Source organism: Ammospiza caudacuta, chromosome 1 (assembly GCF_027887145.1).
Source record: "Ammospiza caudacuta isolate bAmmCau1 chromosome 1, bAmmCau1.pri, whole genome shotgun sequence".
NCBI classification, from domain to species: Eukaryota; Metazoa; Chordata; class Aves; order Passeriformes; family Passerellidae; genus Ammospiza; species Ammospiza caudacuta.
In genome coordinates, this window is record NC_080593.1 from 42995529 (window position 1) to 43021633 (window position 26105).

At 39.9% G+C, this 26105-nt stretch overlaps 1 protein-coding gene across 3 annotated transcripts in view; it reads right to left on the minus strand.

Moving 5' to 3' along the window:
• Positions 1 to 22383, minus strand: part of SNRK (SNF related kinase) — a 39695-nt gene extending 17312 nt beyond the window's left edge. Inside the window, exons 1-3 of one of the 3 annotated variants that reach the window (XM_058810839.1) lie at positions 22189 to 22383; positions 11737 to 11834; positions 9735 to 10428 (exon numbers count right to left, since the gene is read on the minus strand). In XM_058810839.1, coding sequence (XP_058666822.1) covers positions 9735 to 10323 — 589 coding nt within the window. In that variant the 5' untranslated portion in view covers positions 10324 to 10428; positions 11737 to 11834; positions 22189 to 22383. Of the gene's footprint in view, positions 1 to 9734; positions 10429 to 11736; positions 11835 to 21316; positions 21396 to 21531; positions 21714 to 22188 lie in introns of those variants that run through there. The other 2 variants (XM_058810847.1, XM_058810855.1) reach the window with 2 other exon arrangements.
• Between the last annotated feature and the right edge of the window lie 3722 nt (positions 22384 to 26105).

Below are 26105 nucleotides of genomic sequence, written 5' to 3' on the forward strand. Positions count from 1 at the left end.
TGACAAAGAATAAAATAAGAATAAAAGCAGTAGTAACTAGCTGCAGTAGAGAATATATTTTTTTTGTTTTCCAAGTCATTAAATAATCAGAAAAGGACCATGAACCATGACAACCAGGGCTGTGTATATGCAACTTCCTTGCATAATAAGAAGTCACTGCCATAGAAACCAAGTTACAACATTAGCTGTCTGTGCTACGCCTGTCTTGAACATGGGGTGGTCAAACATCTGTCATGTTCAAGTTTGCACACTGCACAAAGGTTATCCATACTCATCTGCTTCACCATTTCATTGGTCACTTACTGCTTTCTGAAGTTTGTGATTTACTCCTAAAATAAGTACTTAGGACTTCAGCAAGTTACAACTTAAGTGATACCTTCATATTCCCTCAATTTCCTACTGTTCCTCAGTCAGACATTTGTCACACTTTATATATGCTATATGAACTTGTGATTTTAAGCAATGAAAAATCCATATTCATTTTGGAATAGACATATTTGCATTTACATACATAATGTAAATTGAGTCTACGTACTGAAGTTGTTTATTTCAGACCTTGATGGGCAAAGGGTTGATTTTTTTCCCTCCTAACTTAAATTTAGAACTGCTTAACAGTTTACAGGGTATATTGCTCAGCTGATAAGATGTATGTTTCTACATAAAGTCTCTTTCTTCAAACGTGACTTGTAATATTGAGTAAATTTAGCCAGGTTTTACAAATTTCTCTTCACATGGTTTACTGTAACAGCTGAACATTATAGTTATTTTCTACTAGGAGCCACTTAAGCTAAAAGGAAACAAACCCACTTTTATGGAGATGACAGAGGTGTTTACATGTTTACTTTGCCAACAAACAGACTGTGGATAAAAGAAGGGTGGAAATGGACCCCAATTTCCAGGATTATGGGCAGTCACTCTAACCACTGTGTTAAGGCACTGAACAATGTTCCACCTGCTGCTGCTACCTCTTCAGAGCACATTTCATGAAGAAAGCCCAATCCATAGAGACCTGCTGAATGCAAGCCTTAGAAGAGATTCAACACACTAGCACTTCAATACCTAGTTCTTGTATGCAAAGCTAAATAGGAAAAACAACTATGTAAGGTCATCAGTATCTCTGCACTCTGGGCATGTTCAGGGCTAGGGAGCAACTGGAGACATGCAGACTGCTCTTTTGAGCTCAAGACACAAAAACCCCATTGCAAAAAATTCATGTGGATTGGAGGGTGGAATTGTGATGGGGTCAGGAGCAGGTACAGGCTGGCAGCTCACAAGGATAAGTAGCAAGCATGCTTGTTACAAGCTGGAATTCAAGAACCTGTTCACAGAATAGGCTGAGGGAAACTGAATGAATACTCAAAGTATAGCACAGCTTCACAGAACTGTCTCAAGAACCAAAACACAATTTAAGAGTAAAAATTCAAATGACAGGTGAAACACTGCAGAAAATGAGACTTCTACTAAAAATAGTGATAAAACATTATATACAACAGTACAAAAGATAAAAGCTGGTATCATACCAGTGAATCATTTGAATGGTGCTTGTTGATATACTTGTGCTTCTAAAAGAGAGTAAGAGAAGTATTTCCACTCCTGTATAAGCTAAAAATCTATGCAAGGGATGCAGCTTTTTAAAAGTCAGTAGTGAGAAGGTAGAGAATAATTGTGAAAAAAGAATTCAGCATTTCTATATATCACAAGTATTTTTACGCTGGCATGTGCAAAGACTACCGAAAAAAATGGAATATGCTCAAACTGGACCGGTAAAATTTCAAGTGTAAGAGTAAAGAATAAGGATTACTTTTTCAGAGAAACTCAGTTTTTAGCAGATTTAACTATTCTTTCATGCTGTAATTTTTAATGAAAAAGGCTTTGAATAAACTTGTACATTGACCTCTCCAGTTCTCAGAGAGGCTACCATCTGTTAACCCAACTTTTTTTGTCTTTCTATAATGGCATTTATTTTTCCCTTGCTGAAGGCTGAGGAAGAAACCATCCACAATCAAGGCTAACATTTTTTAAATTAACATTCAGAATGGGGGTTTTCTTTGTTTTAAAGCAATAAAAATCCCGTCTATATTACTATTAGTACACAGAGCAGACAAGAGAATGAAGGGAAATTTTTCCTTTTCTGTCCCTCCAAAAAAAGAGCATAAATAGCAAATGGCATTTAGCAAATTATTTCCCTAATTAGCTTATCTGTCTGGTGAAACAGTCTGTTCTAAGTTATTTCCCTTGACTAAGACACAATCATCAGTAACTAAGTCTTATCTTCAGAAGTGATTCCTGTTCTCATTCAGTCTGGCAGCCAGTACTCATTCTCTGCAAGCCCCAACATAAGGAGGACATGGAGCTGCTGCAGGGAGAAAGCCATGAAACTGATAGGAGGGCTGGAGCACCTCTCCTGTGGAGACAGCCTGAGAGAGTTGGGGTAGTTTAACTTGGAAAAGAGAAGGTCCTGGGGAGACAAGAGAGCTGGAGCATGGACTGACAGAACAAAGGCTGATGATGACTTTAAACTGAGAGAGGGCAAGTTTACATTGGATATTTGGAAGAAATTGTTCACTGTCAAGGTGGTGAGACACAGGCTGTCCAGAGAAGTTATGGATGCTCCATTTGCTGTCAGTGCTCAAGGCCAGGCTGGATGGGGCTCTGAGCAACCTGCTCTGGTGAGAGGTTCCCTGCCCAGAGCAGAGGGTTGGGAATACATGGTCTTGAAGGTTCCTTCCAACTCAAACCATTCTATGATTTCATGATTTTTCCCTGAAGTCCATAGCATGGGTTTTGCTGGTTGAGTAAAACCACTAAAATAAAAACAACTGTTTTTTTTTAGTTACTAATACATCTCAAGTTTGAGTACTTTAACAGAAAAAACCACCACTGAAAGGTCTTACTGAACACATGCCTTCCTTTATTCCAAAATAGCCTGTTTTACTCCAAATCATCAGTTCTGCATTTAAAAATATATTCTATCTCCTTTGATATATGTTGGTCAGCCACAAAAAGTTACTGAATCTATATTAAAAAAACAAACTAAACCAACATTTTCTGCATGAATTCCAATACTACAACTCCAGAAAATAATTAGCCAGAATAAAACCCAATAATAATTAGTTAAAAATAAAAGGAAGTTTTCTTCTTTATAAAATATGTTTTCAAAATCATTGGACATATCAAAGTCTACACAGCACATACAGCTATTGCACATGTTTCACTGCAATGACTTTGTTATTTTTTTGGTATATAAAGATAATTTGCTTCTGGTATATTAAAAATTCTTCATGATTTTGGATGAACTATCTTTTCCTACACATTTTAGCTGTATAATGCATAATTTGTACTTTATTTAGAAAAAATTAACATCTGAATACAGCTTTACACATGAATGCAAAACTTGGGCATCTGGTTTATAACTAGGTAGTACACCACTGATTTTGGTCCCACCAGATCTGTTGCCAAATTAGTCAGCCACAGGCTGGAAATAATTAATCTGAGTACATGTTTGAAAGATAGATGAAATTAAGCTTCCTGGCTGTGGAGATGTATTCATCATAACGAAACCTTGCTGCACAACAGCAGCTTGAAATACTATGAAAACAGTTCTCCCATGAACACAGCAACATGACTGTATCTCTGTATTTAAATTACAGTTTAGCTGATATAGCAGTAACTGAAGCCTATCTTGACAGCTTCTCTGTAGTTGCACTTGGATAAATTATTCTTTGTTTCACCCAGCAGTTTACTGGTGAATGAATGGAAACTTCTGCATAAAGTAATCTGGAACAGAACATAAATTATACTTGATAAATATTAGCTTGCTCAGATTTACTGAGAAGTTATCAGGATCACAGGTTCCCATTGTTCACTGCAGCCCATCATATCAAAGCTTCACTTCTGAACGCAAGGCTCCAGTATTTGCAATGTAACATCCTCAATTTTGAGCATTAAAAATAGTTTCTGGTCAGTACAGTAATTGGATTGATGGGGAAAAAAAAGAACCAAAGGATAGCAAACTGCATGAAAACTGAACTCCCATTTCATTAAAAATAAACTTCACTATTTGCATGCAATTTGCTGCAGAACATAAATACTTTGTTATCCTCAAGACTTTGACTTTCTAAAAGTGTTCTACAACCAATTCCTTCTGTTTGCCCCTTCTAAAAAGTATAAAAAATTAATTTCTGATTTGACTCAGTTTTTTCAGCAGTATGAGATACCCAGCAAAGCAATGTGAAGCAGAAAAGCTTGGCCACTAACACCAGTACACTAGAGAATACAGCAGAACAAAATACACCTAATACTCACATCAGTTTCTTCTGTTTTCCTTCAAAAAACATTTGAAGCCAAGAACTAGAGTGTACAATTCTCCTAAAAATAGACTGGCAATGATGATGAATTTCAGTCAAGAGTTTCTCTTACAAAGAAGGTGGAAAGTAAGTGAGCCAGGCAGAGCTGGTATTACCTAAACTTCCTAACTCAAGAGACAGGTCCTACCCCTCTCCCCCAGAACTCTTCTCCAAGCTCCAGATTCCTTCCCTTCCCTTCCTGTGCAGCACCTCTTCCACTCCATCCTAAGGGAACGAGCAGCTCTGCTAACCTGGCAGAAGTTTAAGCTTGCAGAGAGCAGCATTTCTGTCCGTTTTTGGCTTTCTAACAGTTTTCTGTCACATTAGCTGATAACAGTCAGTTCATCAAAGGGCCAGCCATGCAGCAGAGTGCAGCACAGGAGAAGGGGTAGCTCTGCACCAATGCAAGCAAAACAGAAGGGGAGGCACACCTTATACTGGAAGCAGCCAAGTATCACAACACTTTCAGTGCCCTTCCAGCCTCAAGATCATTCCATGCTGTATCTAAGTATAAATGATCTGAAGTGCTGAAATATAACAACAAGGGAGATTTTCTAAACCAAACAAGCAGAGAAATGCTTCTAATTGCTGAGAACTTGGCTATAATCTGATTTTGATCATACTCAAACTCCAAAATGCTGCCAGGTATGCTCAGTTATTCAATATTGTTTATGATCTGCAAATATCTTACAACCTTCTTTTTTAATACCAGTCAGTCAAATCTTATATTCAGTAGTTTTTTAGTGCAAAAGGTTACTGTATATAGCCACAGGTTGACATTAGTCATTCAGTTTGAGAATAAAGTGTCATACACACCCAGGAACATCCAAACCAGCTCCACACAGGCCAGACAGGGTCTCTGGGGCTAGCTGGCTATGCTCAAGCACCCTGTGAACATGGCTGAAGCTTGGAAACACTAAGCACACTCCAGCAACACTATACTAAAGTAAAAAGCCCTTGCAAATGCTTGATGCAAAAAGGAAAGAAAAGAATTTGGGTTCATTCCAACAGACACAAAGTGGGTCTAAAGGCAGTGTATCACCATCTCAGGAAAGCAGAGTGTCTGTATAACAAGGCCCCTGTTTCCTTCTGCAATCAAAAACACATGACCAGGTAATGAATACGTAGTTTTACCATACTGACAGAAGATATCCAGGTCTGAGTTGTGCAAGCCCCTATCTAACTTCTAAAGCAGCAGAAGTTATCTGCAACTTCCAGGGCAGCAGCAAGCTGCATTTGGACTACAAAGTGCCAGTTGAGTAGCACTGAGCTACAGCAGCCACAATATTCTCGTTAGTCGTGTCTTTTATGAGGAACATCTTGCCACCATTCTCTGTGTGTTGCTGTGATGACAAACTGCAATGCCAAGTAACTGTGATGGTAACTGCAATGTTATTTGTGTATTACAGTGCTTTTCTAAAGGCCAGTGCTCAACTGTGCTAAATATACAAAATCCCAATGCTACAATCTGAATTTGCCCATTTTTCATCCCCAGAAGAATGAATTTACTCTGCAAATGTTTCCATGCATTTGCAAAATACCCAACTTCAATAATATGAACTTATCACAAGTGTCTATGTCTTACTGAAGCCTACACAGCACTTCACACTTTGTAGAGATGCCAAGCAGTTAAAATAGAACCTGCCCTCCTCTGAAAGAATCAACTCATCCAAAAAACTCCAACTAAATTTTATCACCTAGGAAAGAGGCAATTTCTATTTATTTAATGATCCAATTTCTGTTGATGGTGGTAGAGCAAAAGGAAGAGTACTACCAAAAGTACACAGTTCTTTCTCATCTGTAGTTATCAACTTTTAAATACTGATGGAGCTCATGGTAGCACACATCACTGCTCTAGACAGAACTGTGATCTAAAGCAGCACAGCCATTGATTTAGGAAATGAACTTTATGTGCAACAACAAGCCTCTCACTTTGATTGGAACAAATTTTAATTAAGTATGGAAAAAACCATGGGAAATTACAAGCAACAGAACTTCTCATTATCTAACTCAGCTTTTTGACAAGCCCTGGGAACATATGATCATTGCCCAATATTCCTCTTGCATCATTTTAACTACAGCATTAAACACAAAAGGAAATGAGAGACCTAAATTAACTAGGCTCTTTTCAAGTGTGCAGACTTTCAAGTGACATCACAAAGGGCAGATTAATCCTCAACTAGCTGAAACAGTTGTTTTCAAAAAGCAAGCTTTTCTATTATCTTTATTAAGCATAAAATAAAGACTTGCCCTAAATATTTCAGTTGTTTGTTGAAAGAAGATGTAAATTATCTTCCTTTATGTACTCATTCTAATATTATTCATAAGAGATCCAAAAAGCCACATTTGTGGCAAACTCTTTGGCCAAAAAACCCCCATCATACACCCTGATCAGTTTTAGTTCCAATAATTTTTGCAATAATTTTGCATAAATAACAGGCATGGGGTTTTAAAAACACAATGAATGCAAAGGTACTTTAATATGCACAGAGTGTAAGCAGGGGAATCCATTTCAATTTGTCATTTTAGTAAACTGAGTTAGATTTCAAGTGGTCAGATGCTCACAAGGGGGCATGACCATGTCACTGCACTGGGGAGAGCATGACCTCCTTTTTACTAAGGAATAAGTTTTTAGATTGGTTCAGCTGTAATGTAATTTCATCCTAAGTGGTGGAAGGATCTTTGCCATTGGCAGTCACTATTATTGCAATATTAATAGCCCCATTCAGCCAACAGCTGAATGAGCTCACAGCACTCCACCACTATTTCAAGCTATACATACACACCTTGCACATTACTGGCATCAGAATGTAACTGATGAAATTTCTTTCTTCAAAATTTCTATTTTTGAATTTATACATACTCCTAGCCCACAAGTAGAATCTCATCCTAGCATGAAAGTTTATCTTTCAAGTTTAAGAAAGGTTTGCAGAAGCTCATTTCTCAGTTACATAATTACAATTTTAGTGATAGATTTCCTAAACCTACATTTAAGATTTCTTTTAGGGGAAAGAGGGCTTTAAAAAAGGCCCTATTTTTCCCCCCCATGATCTTTGTATTTAAAATACATAAATCATATTTAGAAAATTTGTATAGTGTATCTTACCTTTTTACCCACAGTTAGAAAAGGAAAATCCGGACCCTTCAAGGTCATCATCTTATTGGAATCTTAATAGTAAATTCTGGTATTTTTACTCTGGTAACTGACAGTACTTCAGAGAGATTTCATGGTGCATTACAAAGTGATGAAAAATATGCCACTAAAATATTAGGATACAAGCCCTGCAATTGCTCAACTAGGATAGAAGTTTGAAGTATCCAGCAGCTGAGACAGCATACTGGGGAATAAGTAAGCAAGAACTAACCATGGAGGGATATTTAAATATTCTCAGAAATAGAAGATAACTGGCATCCTTAGACACTAGTTAAAAGTTACATAGTTAAATTTTTTCCTCATTTTTCTACTGTTCACATCAATCATATTAATGTGATACACACCATATTAACCAGACCTCTCTCTCTCTGAATCCATTCAAAAATTTTCTTTTAGCACTATTCAGAAGTTTACCTCCCTAGTTGTTTACAAAGTCCTCTAACAAACATTATTACATTTATCATTAAGAGGTCCAAAGCATGATTTGTTGACTATATAATTCAGTTTGGACCATCTGGTCATAATGCTCCTAATTCCCCTTCCCCCATTAATCTCCACACACCTCCTTTTTCCAAGCATTTTCAACTGGGCAGCAATATCAAAATCTAATTTTCTGCTCATCCTCCAAAATTTGACTGCTATTCCATTTTTCAAGAAATAATTCACATAAAGCATTGTATAATTTGTAATTAACAAATGCACTTTTCCCTCTAGTTTTGAAGGCCACTGCTGTCAGTTACACTTGTGCTTCAGGAAATTCTCAAAAGGAGATAACAGAACACAGAAAAACTCAGGAGTTGGGAGCTCTAGTTTGCCACTAATAAAACCAGAATCAACTCATCTGAATCATCTGACTCCAAACAGAAATCATTTTGTAAAGTATCGCTGTAGCATCAACATCAATTTTCAAACCCAGAGATAACAAAGATCCAAAATTCCTAATTATAGCACACTTGGGAAAGTACTTTCAAGTCTGGAAAACCCAGAGGACAATACCTATTCAAAGACAGAAGCCACAAAGTGCTATTCAAATGTTTAGGCAAAGAACCTAAATATTTTACCTAACAGCTAAAAATATTTATGTTTAAAAATAATGCAAGAATTGTAGTTCAGCATTGTGACTGTCAGCACACAAAATTAGCTGATTGTTCACCTCAGGTAAATTAGCAAAAACCTGGACAACTCTGCCTTAATTTAAACCATCACTACAGTCACTACTATAAAACATAACAAAACACACAGAGCCATGTAGAGTCCTAATGGGTGCTGTAACACCCATGAAAGTATCAGATACTGATAAAAACAAGAGGCATTTTGATTACCAGAAGCTATTCTTGGAGCACCATTTGCAATTATATGTGCCTACACCTGCTGGGGAAGTGAGCTGTACCTCAACGAACAGATTTAAGCAATCTGTATGACTACAGGACAATATTCAGTGACCCCATCAATTCTAAAGCTATTTTCTAAAAAGAATCTAAATTACTTCTACTACAATAAGCAGCAGACCTAAGAGAGACAGCAAGAGAATTACATGTAGCAGTCCACCCCGCAGCTAGAAACATGTAGACTCATTTACACATTACTATTTCTTTTACCTTTTACACAATCAGGAGCAACTTAGAACTCATCCACTACTTTTGGTTCTCAGACAATGAAAGGGCAGAGGTGGGATAGAGGGAGTTGAGGCTTTCTTTAACCTAACTCCCTGTCTCCTCCTTTGATAGCTGAGTTAGTACTTGGTACACAGGGCTTCCCACCACCTTGCAGCAGAACATGTAAGCAGCCTGGGCTCACAATGCTATTCTTATATGGCTAAATTGAGCAAAGAAAGTCACTCGTGGCTGGGTGCAAGGGAGTGTGGGGTCTTGTTAAAAATAAATTCAAAAAAAGACAACTTTTCAGAAAAGATGATGGGTTCTCTCTAACACAGTATTTACAAATATACTCATTGCATCCACATTATTACTCATTTTTAAAAAACAATTACAATCTATACAATAGCACCATTTCATACAAAAATAATTTTAAAGCATATTTGAGAATGTTTGAGTATCTCCTCCAAACAGAGCTGCTCCAGCATGACCTCATCCACAGCTCATCGAGGTTATATTGCTTCTTGCCAATTAGCTGCCTTCCATATTTGGCATTATCTTGAAACGGAACACAGAGGTACAAGATCATGGTATTTATGTTTATAGATTACTGGTTGAATTCAAAGCAGACATACATACCCACTGCTGGTGCATCATATTCATCCCCAAGTAAAATTTCAGGAGCAGAATAGGCAAGAGATCCACAGCTTGTGGTGAGCTTCTTTCCAGGCTGAAATTTGTTGCTGAAGCCAAAATCAGTCAATTTCACAAGTCCTTGTTTTTCAAAGAAAACGACATTCTCTGGTTTTAAGTCTCTATGAACTACATGCAGTTTATGGCAGTAGGATATAGCATGAACTATTTGAGCAAAGTATTTTTTTGCCAGATCCTCATTGAGACCTTCCTCGTGTTTCATGATGTAATCAAACATATCTCCGCCATCCCCTAGCTCTAAGATGAGATAAAGCTTTGTCTGGGTGTCAATCACTTCGTACAGCCGCACAATGTTGGGATGCTGCACTAACTTCATGCACCTGACTTCCTGAAAGAGATGTCCAGTGGCAAGAGTGTCCAGTTTGGTCTTGTCAATGACTTTTACTGCTACTTTTTCACCTGTAAAGACATGCCGAGCAAGTTTGACCACAGCAAAATGGCCTCTGCCCAAAGTTTTATCCAAGTCATACAATCCTGCAATTTTTCCATCATATCCTCGTTTGAAGCCTGCCATTCTGTTTCAGAAGATGAAATAATATTTAAGCTCTTTGGAAACGTGGTATTTTCATATAAGAGTATCTGATGCAAATAAATAGTCCATAATCACTGTCAAGCATACCTAAAAACAAAGAGACAAGATTACATACTTGTATAAAAGTAAGCAAAATTATTATCCTGTAATTACCCCAGGTTACATTAGCACATTACTACAGATTATTTATAAAATCATCTTCAGAAATTTTTGCAAAGGATTTAGTAAGGCAGGCTGTGCTAACTTGCAGATTTCTGACATCACATTATCAGTATGCTTGAAGAAAGTGAGTTTTAACACTTCAATAATGAAAACTTGTCACAAATTCAGTGGCCTTCATTGTCATGAGTCAGAAACATTTCAAGCAGCACTTGAACTCGATGTTATAAAGACTGTTAAAACTGGCAAAGCTGAAATCTGTAACTTTTCCAGATACACTATAAAACAGCTGGGCAGCACAGAATATCAAGAGGAGCATACTTAACACATCCCTTTTTTGGCACATCCCTTCATATTGCACATGAAACAGCTTTAATACAAAGTTCAGATGGCATGACTTGGGACTTTTACCTCCCCCTTTTTAACAGCTTTCTGTTTAGTCAAGTAACATACAATACTTAATTGTGTTACTCTAATTAGCTTAAGCATTATCAATCAATACTGTAATTACAGCAAAGGAACAAAGCTTTGAAGGCTGAAATGAAACATTTGGGTTGGATGCACTCAGTGGTAAATAAAGCTTGTTAAATATTTTGACTGAAGTTACACAAACTGGTGATAAAAAGTTTGGAGGTAGGCTGCATATGCTCATCAGGCCTGGGAATGAGTGAGGAGAAGGGGAAGAAGAGTTCAGCTTTTGTGTAGTGAATTCCTGCTTACCAGGTATTTGGCATTTAAGCAAACAAGACCAAACTTACAAAATATTCATACTCAAAACTAGTTTTGAAGGGCTTATGTCCCATTGTCTTTTTTTGTTTTTCCACATACAAAACCTACCAGAATTTTTCCTGTATTGTTAACTTAGATTGAGGTTAAAAAAAAAAACTGTAGCTATCAAAAAGCTAACCATTTCTCCAACTTTGAGTACAAAGCAGTTAGAAATATGAAAATTAGATGGCTCATTGCCAACTCTAAAATACAGAAAAAACAGCTCTTTAGAATATATTTTCAGTTTCAAAACTGAACTTCAAAAAGAAAAACTTTGAAAAGGAAGCTGGCAACCAAACAGCCCCTTACATTAGTTATTCTCAAGTTGAAATGTAAGCATTAGATTAAAAACACTCCCTGCTAAACAAGTTATTTCACAGACAGTGAAACTAATGAACCTGGTTTCATATGAATTCAATTACAAGGTTGGGGGTCCTATGAGGATTCTGTGATGTTTAACAAGCTCACCTTACTGCTTCTCTCAGCTGGAGCCATGGTACAACCTCTTCACTATCCAGCTGTCTGCTTCCACAAAACCCATAGAATTCAGTTTGAGACCTCCACGCCTGTAAAATTTGAATGAAATCAATTAGCTTCCAAAACGTCATAACCTAGAAAAGGAACAGGGTTAAGTACAACAGGCATTAATACAATAACAAAAAAAGTAAACATTGAGGTTTGGGGTTTTGTGTTTCTTTAAAGATAGTCATCAAGCTTCAACAGACTTCACTGGCTTTTGTGTTGCTGTATGCACCCTTTTATTCTGCTACTAAGCACTATGCTTCACGTGTTCTTTCAAAAACCACTCCACTAGATGATGTTTGGCATATCTGCTTCCCAACACTTCACAAACTGCTCATCTTACAGAGCTTCCCCTACATTCCCATGTAACAACATCCCATCCTTATTCAAAAAAGCACAAAACTGAATTAAAGCAAGCCACATTAAGCTAAATGCCCACTCTCCTTCCTGGTAGGCACTATTACAGAATGCATAGGGAACAACATAATACAATGGCAAATACAACAATAAACAATAAAACTCTCCTTGTCTTTCAGAGACTCAAAAACTTCTTTACATCTGAGAGCAGTGGGTTTGTGTTTAATAGCACTTGATGGATTCTACCCCACCCCTCCCTGTGAAACTGGGCAGGTGCTTTATTAAAGCATTTGAATTTTTAGCATCAAGAACATACTGCAGCAGAGCTGAATAACTTAACTATGTGCTGTGAGAAGAACCACTTCCTCTTGTTTGTTTTTAATCTCTTGATAATTTGTGCATCTTCTCATTCACCATCTGTTCCAAAACAAGAACCACCATACTCCATTTACCTTGCCTCAAGCAACTCAGAATTAGTTTCCTTCCTTCCTAGCTTCAACTCAATTTTGTTCTAATCCTAGTCTATAAATCCTTTTGCAGAGGTTATTCCACAGGCTTTAGCATTCCTCTCACCCATCTCCACTCATTTTCTGGTTTGTTCTATTCTACTTTCTAAGGCCATTTTGAGGGTTCTTTCACTACTACTGCACACTAACAATGCTTCCAAGCAATACTTTGCTTTATAGTTGTGTAGTGTTCCATCATACTAACCTAACCCCAAAATGAACACTAATGAAAACCAGTCCATGTACATACATAAACCACCCAATCTTAGCCTGTATGAAGCAGAAGGGGATATATTAATCAGCTGTGCCCCATATGGTCATGCAACTCCAGAGTCTCACTCCTGAAGAGATTGCCAGCATTTAAAAAAACCCAACAACAATAACAAAACCCCCCACAACAAACATGCTTTATAGTGCTGCTGTCTCCACAGCATCCCAATCTGACTCCTAACTGCTTCTAGATTAAAGAAATTAAAGGGAACTGGAGCACACAAATTAAAGACAGCTTGTCTGAATTCAACTGCAACACTGAGCAGCAAGGAAAGATTTATGTTCATTACTTTGTTCACTTGGCACATTCTCAAACATCATTGTACAAGCTCAACAAGTGATTTAACTTTAAATCACAGAATACACATAAAAATCAACCTGTCAACAGAATTCCAGCAAAACCCAGTTACATTTAAGCAATGGAGAAATATATCAGAGAGTAATCAATAGGATAAGAGCTTACTGAAATGGAAGATAAACTATGTTTACTAATGTTGCAGCCCCATTAGCTGTAACGAAATTAATGCAAATTCATTAACAGTTTAACTTAGTCTCCACAATAACAGACCAACTAACCCTTAACTCTGTAGTTTTAAAATAAATCTGCATAGATGAAGCTCCCACCGCTAAATACAGAGATCTCAGATGTAACACATGGTTGGAAAGTACAAAAGTTTAGAATTGTTCAGTAGTAGGAAGTGGATGCAAAAATGTCACGGTGTATATAGATACAAGCCTTGGTTACAATTTAAATATGCTATCTAAAGGAGCACAGTTGCCATACCAATACATTTCAGAGCAGTTTCTTTTTCTCAGTTTCTCTTAAGACTAAGAAAGTAGAATTTTGACAGTACTTTAGGATCCACTATTTCAAGCTAGAGCCTCTTTGAGCCCCTTTGTTGTTGTCTCCTTAGTTACAACAGTACAACTTCTGGGACTGACTACAGATGAAACCACACAAGCCTCTAGTTTTGCCATGACCCTCCAAAACAGGATTACTTTTAATGATGGATCATTTTGGTGATCCAGTTTACAGCGTGATCTCTTGAACATTTTCCCAAGTGAAGCAATTTCAACTAAAGCAGACAACAAGCAAAATTTCCACCAGCCACATGTTAACAGCAAGCCAAATGACAGCCTGCAAAAAAGCATTTAAGACAGCTATATCACAGAAAATATTTACCTGTCTTTTCATTCACATTATGTTAAACCCCTGATAAGTTCATTTTTCAGCATTAGAGTTTGGTTTTTCTAGTTGGTGAGTTTACTAACCATTAGCAGCGCTTAATCCACGTGGCTAATTATGGTTCTAAAAATGCATTTTTCCCTAATTATACCAGAATTCAGCTACGCCCCCAATACTCATTTTATGCAGTGTAGACATTTACCAGTAAATAAATTCAGAACAGATCCTTCTTTCCACAGAAGCTCATATACCTATCCCTCAAAACACTGCAAACAGCCCCTAATGGAGATCTGCAGGAGCTGTTTTATAATATCACATGCATCCTATTAAAAAGCTTAGCAACAGCATTGTGATTCAACCATCTTTAAAAGATGGATGAATAGATCTGTTTAGAAAAAGGAGCATGTTTCAGACACTAGGTTTTCTTTAAGCATTTCACCCTATTCAAAAAGTTTCATTAGATTACACACTGCATGTAAGACCAGCCTAGTTCATCTTACCCTAATGTGTGTATTAGCTTACTTTAGAAGATGAAGCTTCACGGTCCCATTTAAACAAAATGTTGAAAAACTATCAATGCAAAGACTTCCCTGCATCATCAGTCCAACAGACATAAAAGCTGAAGTAATCTTCACTGGGACTTGTCTGTCCACAGACAGCTAACCATTCCTGTCTCCCTTGACAATAAATGGAGATTCAGTCAACACAGATAAGAGTCTGTGATAAAACAAATTGCACCCTAAAGCAGATAGCCTAAGAGATCAGATGAATCATTTTGTAAAGCACATGCTTTCATTTTCTGTAACAGGAGTTTAGAACGAATAGTTCAGTGGATGCACACATTACACACATCCACCAGAGAGATTAAAGTTTTACCCTGCTTCTACTTTTGCTCTCTTATGTCTCAGATAAGTAACAGCATCTACACCAATTATTTATTTACTATATAATTGTATGTTGATGGTAAGACTTATGTTGATTGTGTTCCTAGAAACACTAAATACAAAATCTGACATACACAGAATGTGAAGATTCAGAAGCAATTTTTCTTTCACTCTGAAAATAATTTGTACAAATCATAGGAATCTGAGAGCAATCTGAATAACATATTAACTCAGTAAAATAAACTGCAAGTATAATTTTTTATATTTTTTTCCAATATTTCCTCCCAATTTTTATCTGCCATCCTAATGTAAGGTGTCTTTACAGGGTAATCTATGAACCTTTAAAAACAGTCTGTCTTGTTACTATATGACCCACTACTTGCACTGTTGCAGCTTTACTTATGTATCAACTTGCTTTCCCCCAGAGGACTTTTTATCACCTTTTTTTCGGTATAAGGGAGCACCAACGCACTAGAAGCGGGCAAAAGGCATTGCAAGAGTGACATGTGAAAAATACATACACTCAGTGCTTATCACATGGCCTGAAAACTTGTCATTATGCAGCTCCTCGAGCGTATTTCAAACTTTTGAAGCTCCTAGTACCCACTATTTCTTGAGTATTCAAGACTCAATGTGGGAGTCAGTATCCCAGGAAAGTGTATTCTCCTTTGTTTGCATACAGGTGTCATGATCCAGCAAAGCCTTTCTTCCTCCACCTTCCTATGGCCTTCACAACTACCACTCAAAGGTACTCAAAGAAACCATGGCAATCTACACTCACCCTACAGCCAAACATTTTGTAGCGTTTTTGGGGGGCAGAGGAAAACAATTCACAGAGGCAGCAGTGTTACAACTCAGCCGGTCTATATGCAATGGCCTCTAAAGCTTTATATTCTACTTCAAGTGACTGCACCACAGCATACAGACATATCTTCCCTTCCATTGATGACAAACCCTACAAACTCTCCTGCTCCCAGTGAATTCCGTGATAAAACACTACAGGAGATTTTTTCAAGGTGTACATCCACTTCTTTAATTTTCCTGTTAAGCATCAGGGTCCATGTCCAGCCCATACTGTGTTATTGACATGTCAAGATATATCAGGAAATCTCTCTACTATTCAGCACTGACTACCTCTAAAATGATGAAGATCATGATGAAGAGTTATCAAGTAATGCTGTGTTACAAGCATAAAAAGAAGAATTAACCTGCAAAACCTAACTGTACTCCCTAGTTTTAAACAGTCTGTAGAATTTTGCTCTGAAAAGATACAAGAGGCATCAATTGCTGATGAAGTTTTGCCATTCTAAACATTTGGGAAATCCCTAATGAAATGTGTTTCATCATTTTAGAATGTATTGCAGGCATTAGAGCTACTGATGTCTAGACTTAACTCTTCTTAGTATTGAAGTAAAAGCAAAATGCCAGCAAGAATTCTTCAAATCTAAGGTCCATTATTCAGTAAACAGCCAGCAGCAGAAATATTTGGCAGGTCAATAAACTTGGTAAAACATTGCTCCTGGGCCAACAAATTGTTGGCGGATGGGAAGGGCAGCACTATTATAGATTTGAGAAGAAAAAAGTTACAAACAGAATTTCGTAACAGAAAATGATGAGAGCCTGCATGACTTAAGAGCAGGACACTGAAGTAGATCAAATGCATGAGAAAATGTAAAAGATACAATGCAGGATTCTGGATATCATCAATTAAAAAACACATTTATTTCTTAGATAAGGAATTCCCAAACTTTCAGATCTACAGATTGCTGTCTACCATCTCTTTTCTTAAGACTAGCGCAGTAACATCAACCATAGACAATATAAGCTTTCCTCTTTCACGCAGTTAAGCTGTGGTAAGTGATCTTCAGAACACTAGCAAAAAGCAAACTAAAATTTGAGAACTGTGTTGTAGAAACTCCACTTAATAGCTGGTATCTGTGTGAGAATCACCCTCCATACAGACAACTTAAAGAAGCCACTGCATCTGAATTGGTCCGTCAAGGCCTCCCCTTTAAAAGTCAAGAATGTTTATTTCCTTTTTCTTTCCAAGCAGGTGAATGAGAAAAAACAGAGACTACGCTGACATACAGACTCCAAACCAATAGTAAGAGGGTAGCAGTAACAGTGAGATGATGATTTTACACTAGACCCAAAGTTATTAAGAGGACAGAGGCACTAAGACGGATGGAACTACGAGCCACTGACAAACCCATCACTGGTAGTTATTGGCACTGGTTCCAATTGTGAAATATGTTAAAAGCCCAAAGTACTTTCACAGCCTTGCTGATAATTTGCTGCAGTTCACAAGGTACTTTCCATTTCTAAGAGGAGGTATTACACAAGACAAATACTAGTTGCCTACAGATTTAAGAACTCAGCAATAGCTTTACACCGTTTAAAGTCCTCACACAAGCCACAGCTCCAAAAGCAATTAATCTCATGTTGTATCTGTTTTCCTCTTATGCCTTCTCTCAAAGGACAGCCCGTGGCCTTTCATTTTTAAAGAAAAAAAGCAAGAGAGACATTACCCTGTTTACATACCAGAGGCTTCAGCAATACAGCACTTAAGCTCTGAAGCTGCTCCTGAAGCATTACTGTATAGATAAATACCAGATCTTCCAGAATAGCCATAAATTATCTTCTGCATAGTAGTATGTGACAATGTCTTTTAAAAGTACTTATTCCAAGTTTTGTGATATCTGCTAGTACTTTCTTTCTGTATCTGTAAATCAGTTATAAAACTTTGTTCAGACCCTGTGATGTCATAACATATAGAAAAACTAGTTTCAGCTGATAATCTCATGTTTTGCAGTTCCCACTAACAGAAAAAATTTTCATCAACTACCTAAAATTTGTACGGATTTCTTAGTTACAGACATTCACACATTTAAGCAATCCAGATCTGGGTATTTCTGTCAACAACTGTATAAGCAACAGAGATAACTCATGGTAGTTGGACGCCCTAGCCCAGAATTATACTTTTCCAAGCTTGATAAACAGTATCTGAGTAGATTTTTGAAGATTTTTAATATTCTAAATCCCATCATATTTTCGTTTTTTTCTTCTTTTTTCTTCCCCCAAAATAGCTAGGAACATGAACTGATGAAGAAATATTTTGCATATCAGATGATTCGTGACAGTATCACTATCTTTTAGACAGTATGCTAAATCTTTATATCTATGAAACTTACTGCAGAAACTTTGCAGAAAGCAGGTAACTCGATTTCTCCACCAAACTAAACTCCTTTAGAGAAGCTGCTTCATCTACTCCATGTTCATGAACTCTCAGAATTGTTTCACCTTTTTCCAATGTCTATTTATTAACATTACCACATAATTTTGTCATGCCAGGCAGTGCAGCTAAGACCATTAAGAGGAGCTCTAAACATTCTGCCATTAATCAGTGAACACTTCAGTGTGGCATAACATTTCAATGTTAGCCCTGTTTTAACACCTACATCTTTGTTGTGTAAATTCAGAACCACAAACATGATTTTCTTCCCATATCAAGGGAGGTGAAAGCATCACACACCATCTCAAACACAAAGGTTCAGATGCAAGTATGTGTGCATACCCTTAGTACGTGTTACAAACAACAATAATTGCTATTAAATTTCTTAATATCTTCAAGGTCAAATATCATATAGTTTTGTTTGATTAGCAATAAATCTGGTAACACAAAATTCAAGTACTGAATTGACTTAAGTTGCCACTACGAGACTGGAGTTTTCTATCTAGGATACAAACTGCTTAAATCTTGACAAATATGTTGACTCCAACCAACAGTTACTCAGTTTCAATAGCTTATTCTCATTTATAGCATCCCAAATTAGTCAGGAACAGCCAGATACCTGAAATCTGACATGCTTCAACATGAACTAAGATTATAATAAAGCCTAGGCCATCATCTCTCAAGTAAAGTCCAGTCAGTAACTAGATAGTAGTCAGTAACTCCTTTTTCTGCAACTTTCTGCTGCAGAAAAACCAACAATGATACATAAAGAAAGAAAAGAAAACAGGCTGTCAAATAGAGTGTAACATTTGTGTCCCAGCACAGTTGTAGAAGATCACTGTAACAGAGGGATTCAGCTTTTCAGAAAGTGAACATGCACTGTTTTATAATTTGCAAGTATAATTATTTCTCATTAAGTTCTTAACATTGGTGACTCAATCAACTTATGTGTACTAGAACTCCGCCAGGGTGAGTTATCCTAGAGTTGTAAGGGAATATACGTTTTTTTCAAATCCTCTTAAGCTCTTACATAATACTGTTATGTGTATTAAAACAACAGGTATTTTACATTATTATAGCAGCTGTAGCATTCCAGTTAAGTGCTTGAAAATAACGTGACACAGAAGATGGGCAGAACCTCAGAGGCTACTAAAGTTAAGAGCTTACAGAATTTAATATTACCATATTCATCATAAACTGCAGCTCAGCTCTATATCCCTGATCTGAACCACATTTCATTGGTTTCTTATTTTAAGACACAATTATAAACACAATTAAGTAGGATTGGGCAGATGTTCACCAATAAGTTTCACAGCTACGGCATTTCAGTGAAATTTTGAGAATCCAGAAAAGGAAATACATTATTTCACAAGAGACACATTGTGAGGAAAAAACGTAGCTGCACCAGGATACTGTGTCCTTGAAAGCAAGGCAGGCCAAGCAAGACAAAGGTGCTACTTTGGCATTACAGTTGCCAGTGGGATAAAAGGGACAATGATACACTGAAGGTGTAGACTGCAAAAGAATTATTCAAGTATGATTCAAAGGCAGTTAGAAGGGACCAGGCTGGTCAGAACAGTACACAAGATGATTGCTGCAAGTAAAAGAATATCTGCTGTAGCATATTAGCATGCACACCCTTAGCATGATATTTCTTTAAAATAATCAGAAAGCAGACTATTTATTACAGTGCAACCACCCACACCACATGGCAGTATCAGTTCTCATAGCACAATGATTCAAGGAACACCAGTAACCTGTAGGGTGTCCCGTGCTCAAACTGTACTTTCCTGCTTCTCAGTTGGGTAAAATGACAACAAAAACCATAACACAGTAAGTACATTTAAGATGCAATTCTCCCTTTTCCCTGTTTTTGATGAAAGCCTCAAGTGTGGATCATAAAGATGCTCTTAAAAGAGCCAGATGAATGTGCTACCTTGCCTACCAGGCAAAGCTCCAGCAGTCAGGTTAGCTTCCCTTTCCTATCACTTGAAAAAAATATGTCATCATTCTACCACTTTTTTCATCATTTAGGATATTCAGGAAAATTAAGAGACAAGACTGGACTTTCTCCCCCTTAGTTTTTATTATTAAGTCCTCTAATCTGGATATTGTATGCACTAGAAGTCAAAGGGGCAGACATTAGTCTAAGTAAACATTTTGACATGTTTCACAAGGTAAAACTTGACTGCACTGTTTGGCAATGATTGTTAGTTCTTATTTGTTTCAGATTCCTTTGAAGGATCAGCAATAGTACAAAAACACCCACAAGCCAATTTCCCACTTTCTGTGATATATCTGCCAAAAAAGTCCCAGGATTCCTTAACTCAGTTCCTAATGGTGCATGCCTTAAAAAAAAAGCTTAACTGCAACACAATAAACATTTGTTAGTAAACACTTCTATACAGATTTCACTTTGCAGAGATTCGTTAAACTGGTCCTTCCCCAGAGCCTGAAGATCCAAATATATCCATAATAAACAACTCCAAAAAAGCAGCAGATATGACTAAGTAGCGACTGCACTACAGAGGGCAGGCGTAAGCATATTTGCATGCACTTCATTCATGCTAGATGGCTGAAAATCATACAATACGCTTCAGCTGCTCCAGGAACTGTAATGGTACCACCAAAGAAACGACTGCTTTGCCCTCATCTGCTCACAACAAGCTCTTGGAAGTGAGATGATCAAGAAGAAACTATCTATGAATAAGCAAAAATCCAAAGCGTGTATCCCATATAAAGGGTTCTCCTTCACAGGTATACTTGCATCTCCTACCAATAAAAATATCCAACCTGAAAATAGGTCACTTTTGTCACCAACCATCCTCTGGCCAGTACAGGGGGTTTTGCCCTAGTGGATGATCTCCAACACTTTACTCAGTCTACTGAGTAAAACCCTACTTACTAGAAAAAATTAAAAAATTAAAAAAAAAAAAAAAAAAAAAAAAAAAAAAAAAAAAACACAACAAAAAAAACCAAAACAAATAAAACCAACCACATGTATCTGCCCTTCAACTATTACCACGACGGCACATCAACTATTTTTAAAAATCATCTTCCACTAATTTAAGCACCTGGGTGCAAAACTCACCTGACAATAGGCACAAAGACCTCTGTGCAGGACCTTGCTAGTTATTCTACCAATTTCTATACTAATCTCTAGGCAGTGAATCGAACGTAGTAAGTGCGCTGACAGCAGCACGGCACGTACTGACAAAGAACGAGGGATACTTCCAGCCTCTGTCAGGAGGGGCACGCTCCAGCCCTGGGCACAAGGAGACCAAGACAAACCTGTTGGCTACGCACCGGATTCCGAGGGGCGAGATGCACCGTCATTCCCCTAAAACGCACCCGCGGCCGGACCCGAGGCTCTCGCCTGGCTTGTTTATTTTATTTTCCCCTTCCCGGCAGCAGAGCACACGCGGCGGGGCCGGCGCGGGCAGCAGCAGCAGCGGGGGAGTGGCGGAGGGACCGGTGTCACCGCGGTCACACGCGCGGGGCCGGTGTCACCGCGGTCACACGGGGCCGTGCCGCACGGACACTCCGCCGCGCCGGGGGCACGGCAGGCTCCCGGCCGCCCGCCGTCCCTGCGGAACACCTGCATCCCGGGAGCCCGCTGTCCCCGCAGGAACAGCCGCGTCCGGGGAGCCCATCGTCCCCGCAGGAACACCCGCATTCCGGGACCCGCCGATCCCGCATGAACACCCGCATCCTGGGAGCGCGCCGTGCCCGCAGAAACAACCGCTTCTCCGCTCCCTTCCCCGAGCCCTCCCCTCCAGCCCCGCCGGCACCGACACACCGACCTTCGGTGGCGGCCGGGAAACGTCCCCTCACCGCCTCCTCCTCCCCCCGGGCCGAGGCCGCCATTGGGCTCGGCCGGCTCCGGGAGGGGGAGGAAGGAACCCACCACACCCCACCGGCCCAGCCCGAGCCGAACGCGGCCCAACCCCGCCGGCAACTTACTGCCCGCAGCGGCGGCAGCGGCGGCGGCGGCGTCTCCTCGGGGCGCCGCGCCCCGCGCCGCCCCCTGCATGGGCAGCGCCCGCTGCGACTGCCCGCGGGAGCGGCGGCGGGGACGGGGAGCTCGGCGGGGAGGGAAGGAGGGACAGAGGAGGAGACGGAGAGGGTCCAAGAGCCCAGCGGGGAAGGCCGGCGGGGCTGCGGCGGGTGGCGCCCCTCGCCCGCGCTGCGCTCGGACGGGACCAGGCGCTGCGGCCGCTCCCGCTGCGCCTCCGAGCCGCGACTGACAACAACGGCCGCGGCTCGCGCGGGGCCGCGAGGGGCGGGGCGGGGCCAACGCTCGCCCGCGCGCAGCCGCGCCTGCGCCGCTCGGCGGGAGGGGACGGGAGGGGAGGCCGCGCGCCGAGCGCAGCCGCGGCGGGGGCCAATGGTGGCGGCGGGGCCGGGCAGCGGATGGGGGGTCTGAGGGAGCGGGACCGCCCGGTTCGGTCCGTCCTGGGTTTGAAGGAGGTCCTGAGCAATTCCCCTTAGACATGGGAAAAAGAGCGGAGGGCGGAGCGCTGAAGGTCGGAGGCAGAAGGTGAAGAAGCCCGTGCGTCCGCCACCTGCGTTGCGGCGAGTTGACGGCGCCCTGTCCCTCTGGAGGGGACGCTGGGCTGGAGGGCTGCTTAAAGTTATGAAAGGGCCAGGCCTGTGATTCCTGGGTAGAAATAATAGAGTATAAATGAGACTACACCAATCACAGAACCAATTAAATTGGGATAAACTTCTGAGATCATCCAGTCCGACCCGTGACCGAACACCACCGTGTTAACCGGACCATGGCGCTGAGTGCCACGTCCAGTTTGTCCTCAAACACCTCCAGGAATGGAGACTCCATCACCTCCCCGAGCAGGCCTTGGTGCCCCTTGTGCCCTGGGCAGTGATGGTGTGAGGGCAGCAAGGCACGTTGCTGTTGGATTCCCCTGTGGTGGGCAGGCTGGGAGTGCAATGGATGGTGGGGGGCATCTGGAAACAGAGTGCGAGGAAAGGATGCTACGGAAGGCAGTGGGAGAAAACAGGGCAAGAAACAAGCCTGGCAGGGGCTCCAGAGTTTCCCCGCACGCACACACCTGGCAGAGCAGTTTCCCTGCACATGTACCCTGTACATGTATGCTGTTCGGGTAGTGAAGGCGAGGGAAACACCTCGAGTGTTTGGGCTAAGTAGGTGCTAAGAAGGGATGAGCAAAGCAGTTGCTCAGAGCATCAGAAATAAAGCAAGAGTTTGCTCTGAAGATCAAGGAAGGAAAATCTTCGAATAGCCAGGGAATCAAAAGACTTGAAAGTGTCACTTTGAAAAGTGCCCTGGTGATTTTTTTTTTTTTCCAAATAGAAATAGCCAATCAAGAATTATGGAGAGAGAATACAAAACCTCGTTATATAGCTAAGCCTAATTTTAAGAAAATCTTTGAGAAATGCTATTCATTTTCCCCCATGCTTTTACAAAATTTAGATATCATTCTTTTGTTAATAGCTTATGTACAGTAGAGGCTATTGAATTAACCTGGAATTTCTTAGCTTGAAACCAGTCTTTGTGAATACACTAAGCCAGACAATACAGTTCAGGAAATAACTAAACTGAAATAGTGCGATCATCTGTGATAAAAAGAACATAATGATTCTGTATTTTTAAGGTTTCAAAAGGGAAATCAAGTAAAAATACATGAAGGTTACAGGATATGTTTAGTCTGAGCACTGCCTCCTACAAGAATGAGAATTTCATTATTTGGTCATAATTTAGACCACTCCATGGTCTCCAATCAGGCTTGATTCTCCACTCTTGCACCATTCAGGCCCCAATAAAACACAACTGATTGCTGAATTTATGAGATGGATTTGATGTAGGAGATTGCAATAACCAGCCCACCACCTGTGTCTGCCTGATTATCACTGATTTCTCAAGTCTGAGTTTGCACACGTGTGTAATACACACCACTTGGATTTCTGAGCCTGCTGTGCTCAGGTGATGCCTCGTGCTTATTGTGTTGTAAAACTTAAATCTAGATTCCGTCTCTAGTTAATAATAATTATGTATTTCCAGCTGTTTTTCATTGGCATGTTGAAGAAGGCACATCTCACAAAGGCCAAATGATGATTCGGTTCAGTGCCACTAAGTCTTAGCAAAATATTTTGGCATAAAGGACTTTTTTATATCAGCTAGAAATCACATTATCATCTATTGCACTGCCACACAGGATATTGCACTCAGGTGTACTCAACTTTTCTGTATGTTTGCTTATGTGGGAGAGCAGGTCGGTGAAAAAGTATACATTTACAGGGAAGAAAAAAGAAAATTCTCACCTGCAACATAGCTATTCTGAGATACTGTAGTTAGGGTCACTTGTGCAACACAACAGCTCTTTTGCTCAATGGGAGTCTTTATAGATGAGTATGTGTGAGACCAAGAAGAGGGTCAAGAATACACGCTGTGCTCAAGTGGAGACAGCAGGGACTGGCAGGAGTCTGGCAGTCTGTAGTGGGATGGAATTGCCTGTTTTCAGGCAGCTTTATCACTGTTTACACTAGATCACATCAGACACTTCTGAGACCAATACCATCCCCCCGACAAGGTAATGTAAATCTCCTGTCACATATACAGTCACTTACACTGGGCTTTGTCTTCAGTGGCACGGGGCCTTGTTTTGATTTTGTGAAGGTTTTTTTGCCGTGAAAACATAATTAATGTGATGGCTACCTGCCTGCAAAATCACATGAGCTGCAGCGAGGTTGCTGGGGGAGGTTGGCCCTGTGCTGCTGCTTTTGGTTGGCCCCGCCTGGTTTGCCCTGCAATAAAAGTGCCGTGCCTCGGTGCCCACGTCAGCTATAAAACAGGACAGCTAATGCATGATAGCTGTGCCACAGCAAAACACACCTCCCCTGTCAGTCATCAGCCTGAATGTATTTGTCTAGGGAAGGTGACAGCAACAGCCTCATGCATCTGTCTGAGGGATTGCTCATGGCAGACATGCATCCAGATCAGACCAGACGACATTCCTCCTTGCTAAATCCAATCCATAATCTACTACAGCAAGAAAATGGTAGATAATATTGGTTTTTACAGAATACCTACTGGCTTACATTAGAAATAACCTAGTTTCAGATAAGACACATAAAGTGTAAGCCGTCTGTCAAAAGTCTGGAGTGTATACACACATGTGAGATTGTTGGTCTACAGGATTTGAGAAGGGATGTGTTCTTTAAAAGACGAATCATTACGGTTCACCTCTTTCCAAAATTAGGCTAATACTCAATGTAAATTATTTTGCACCTTTCCAATGCAATGTGTTTGAAATGCAAAGTAGTGCAAGAAAATGTTGCGATGTGTCAAAATGCTTGAGGCTTGAATAATGACCTTGGACCAGCTTTGTGAGTATGTCCATTCTCCCTAGTAATTCCCAAACCCACTGGTCAAATCTGAATTAAAGGGGTAGATATTTCCAGAATTACATGTTTTCATAAGTGTCATGAAACTAGGCCTGTGCAGCAAACAGTAGCCTTACCTGTATTCCCTCTATAGCAAAAGCTGCAGTGTGAGCTCACCCTTCATTAGTCACAGGAGAATCCGCATGGATGAGAGTGGCTTTTTCCCCTCAGGGTGGAAAAAGCTTCAGTCAAAATTCACACTTCATTAGATACTGGATAATCGGAGCATGAGGCTCAAATCCATAGGCCTCATTAGTTCCCTTTCATTATTAAATTATTAACAGTTTCCCTGACAAAGCAGAACAAAGCAGCTGCCTTTGGACAGATATAGAAGAGTACAATTTATACTGCAGCTTATGGAGGACATTCAGATCCGTACATTTCCATGATCAGGGGAGCTAACTCAAGTTTCTGGGCTGATGCAGAAACTGCTGGAAATATCCAAAGAAATCAAGTCT